This window comes from Merops nubicus, unplaced genomic scaffold (assembly GCF_000691845.1).
Source record: "Merops nubicus isolate BGI_N331 unplaced genomic scaffold, ASM69184v1 scaffold8587, whole genome shotgun sequence".
NCBI lineage: Eukaryota > Metazoa > Chordata > Aves > Coraciiformes > Meropidae > Merops > Merops nubicus.
Window position 1 is genome coordinate 1,644 of NW_008618268.1, and position 3,323 is coordinate 4,966.

Genomic DNA, 3,323 nt, shown 5'->3' on the forward strand with positions numbered 1-3,323 from the left:
TCCCCTGCCCTTTCACCAAGCTGGAAGATGGCACAAGCAGTATTTCAGAGTTTTCATCTTAATAGAGAAAAGTCAACAGCCACATTTAACACCTGTAACATATTCGATTTAGCACTGAAAGAGTATATCTGATTTACTTAGTTTGATATAAAAGAAGAATTTTCTTAAAGGAGAATTCATTAGTTTGACCTTGTAGTAAAAGGGTCTTGATTATTTTTACCTCTTCAGAACCTTTTATGGTGTATTGTGTTATACTTAGTTGAATTCAGTTCTCAGAATTAAATGTCCTTTGTTTTCCTATTTCAGATAAATATAGACTTCCAAACCAAGAGCATGATTGCGCAGAATATTCAAGAAGCCACCCATACTTGCTTCAGTGCAGCCCAGAAGAGAGTTTACAGCTTAATGGAGAATAACTCATACCCACGGTTTTTGGAATCTGAATTCTATCAGGAGCTGTGCAAGAAGGTGCCCATCACTGGAGCAGCCCAGGGGACATGAGTGATGGAGAAGAGCGACACGCAGCCTCCCTGCTAGTGAGGAAGCAAGCCACAGCTCACGGCAGCATCCTGACCTGAAAGTCTGAGATAGAGATACTCAGTCTGTTTGCCATGGTGCAAGGACAAGTACTGGTTTCTGTACAATGCAGGTGGCAAAAAACAATGCTGTTGGAGGGCATCTGGAGCTGGTGGCAGAGGTATGCCAGCCAGCTGCTGGCAATGTGCTGCTCTGAGTGCTGCAATGAAAGGTGACTCTATGCATTAGACCAAACTGTACAGTGTAAGAGTCATTCTGCCACTGCTGAGGTGGCAATGCAGCAGGTCAGAACAGAGCTTCCTTCTTGGCAACAGAAGCTGCTCTGTACAGTTTGCATAGTGCTGGAAACTTGAGTAATTGGTTGCATATTTATTTTTCCTAACCATCAGTAAGTGTTGCCATCACCAGCCACTTGGCATATACACACTGGTTCTAAAAACTGCCTCCAGCTGTAAAGACATGTGTTGGGTTTCTGCACAACTTCCAGGCAGTAACAGCACTGTGCAGCACAAAGCCAGAACAGGATATAACTCAGCTCCCAGAGGAGCAGGTTCTGCAACCGAAGTACATGGGGCTGGGTTGTGTCAGCCTGGCTGCATGAGGCCAGACTGAGGGCAAAACTTGGTTGAGGCAAAGAGATGTATAGTATTATATTTATGTGGATTATTATTGTGTTGAATGCTGCAATAATGTCATAATTCTGTCTTGAGGACAGCAAGCTTCAGTGAAGTCTCTTACTGTTTTTAATAAACTATTTTGATACAAAGCTGCTCTTGTTGATTCGCTTGTTTTGAGCATCAACAGAGATAACACTATCTGGCAATGAACTCCAGGGACTGCCTGTCCTGGGTGTGATCTTAATAGGGCTAACTTTAAAGCAGTTAGTTCTTAATCTACCAGGTGAGTGTTCAGGGTTGTGTGTTTTTTTTTTTTTAACAGAGTAAATATGAAGGGCTTAACAAGGGAGACATACTTCATTGCATCATCTGTTTTAACCACCTACCTCCCTGTGAAACCAATGTTTAAGACAGTGCATGACATGTAGGGCTACACCTGACAGATCAACTAGGAAGCTGCAGCAGGCCAGTGAAGCAGCCACAGGCTGTAGTATTGCTGCTGGAGGCCACAGGATGCTCTCTGGAATACAGGCACAAGTTGCTCCCAATCAAGACCTCTGTTCCAAACCAGGGTTTGGAAGGCTGTGGTAGCGGGCTGTAAAATCCCTGGAGAACCAGGCAAGGTGGTATTACAGGAAAAGTGTTTGACTCCCTCTTGGGGGAGTGCTGCTTAGAGGGAAAGTTACTTATTATCCCATGTCAATTTTTCTGACAATATCCAAAAACAATACTTCAAAAACACACCTGAATTTGTTGGATTTGTGACTTGTCTGAACTCTGTGTCTCTTCAGGTCCTGGCTCCAGCTATTTTGACTCTGCTTCTCAGGTCACAGCTTTAATTGATTAGTTCACATATATCCACAGCAGTCACTTCTGTGAGGGTCCACTTCTCCAAGCATCAAGAAATTTTTAAGTACAAGGTTTTCAATTTCAATTACACATCCAAAGATTATTTGAAAGCAACTACTTCATGCATGTATATAGATGATGTAGGGTATGTAGCAGTGTGTATATATACAAACACAAGTACATATGATTCTATAGATCTATTATACTGTCTTTATAAATGGAAAGCAGCAAGTTTGGTACAGTCCCCACCTTGCTATAGCCCTGTTGCTGGGACTGTGAGAGCTAGCTCTCATACAGCTAAACCTGCTGATCAGTTAAGTCCACATAAAACAACCACAAGAAAAACTGAGCTGAATAATTTACTGCAACAGTGAGGTTTTTTTTCCAACCATGAAGCCCAGATTTGGGCTTATAATTGCTTTTGTAATCTAAGAAAATAATTTGAAGAGCATAAAAATAGCCTAAACTATACCTCTATACTATATATATTTACTATTCATGACTCAGAGCCAGGGCAGAAGTCGTTCTATAGAGCTTCGTTGGCTTCAGTGAAGCTCCACTGACCTGTGCCAATTTGGGATGTGTTAATTAACCACTCCTGGTGTCTGGTTTCAGGGAAAGAAACATTTCTAGTTTCAGCAGGTGCCAGAACTACTTATAGCACAGTATGTAGTTGAGAAAACAAATTAAGTGGGGCCGTTAGGTAAGACATCACTGCCTGAGGGCTGTTCTGGTGTACTTTTAAGCTTTGAATCATGAACATTGGTTTTAAGGAAGGCTGTGCAGGCAGCTCCATAGCTTCCACAAAGCATGCCACTAGAGCAGTAAAGCAACCAAGCCATGCTGGGTGCCTGACGTGGTCTGTATGCAGTATCAAGAGCCCTCATTTCAAGGATAAGCTTTGGAACAAAACAGAACACATCTGTGCACACAACATTCCTTCCACTTATTGGTTTTCCAGTTTTTGATACAAGCCCTTTTTTCCCAGCTCCCAGGTGTAAGCTTCACCAGAAGAAAGGGCACTACAGGCACGTTGGGATTGCTGCAGCCCCTGAAGGGATTTTCTGAAGAAATACAAAAGCACTGATTGCACCTTCCATACCCTGGGCAGCCTTACAGCTGCAGTTAAAATTGGTGCTTCAGTATCAGTATCCAATGGCAACCAATAATAAACTATTCATTCCTCCACAGCCCTGCTGAAGTTCATCCTGCTGCCCCAGTCCTGCTGAGCTGCATGCAGCCAAACTTGGCAAAGTGCTGGGGAAAAAACATGTCTGGGAATGGCAAAGGGAGGACAGCACAGCTGGGGTCCCACAGGCC

General features: G+C 43.1%; 1 protein-coding gene across 1 annotated transcript in view; it reads left to right on the forward strand.

Moving 5' to 3' along the window:
* RGS2 (regulator of G-protein signaling 2) overlaps window positions 1-501 on the forward strand; it is a gene marked incomplete at its 5' end in the record, with an annotated part of 2,137 nt that extends 1,636 nt beyond the window's left edge. The window contains one exon of the mRNA XM_008943379.1: window positions 307-501. Coding sequence (XP_008941627.1) covers window positions 307-501 — 195 coding nt within the window. The remainder of the gene's footprint in view (window positions 1-306) is intronic.
* Between the last annotated feature and the right edge of the window lie 2,822 nt (window positions 502-3,323).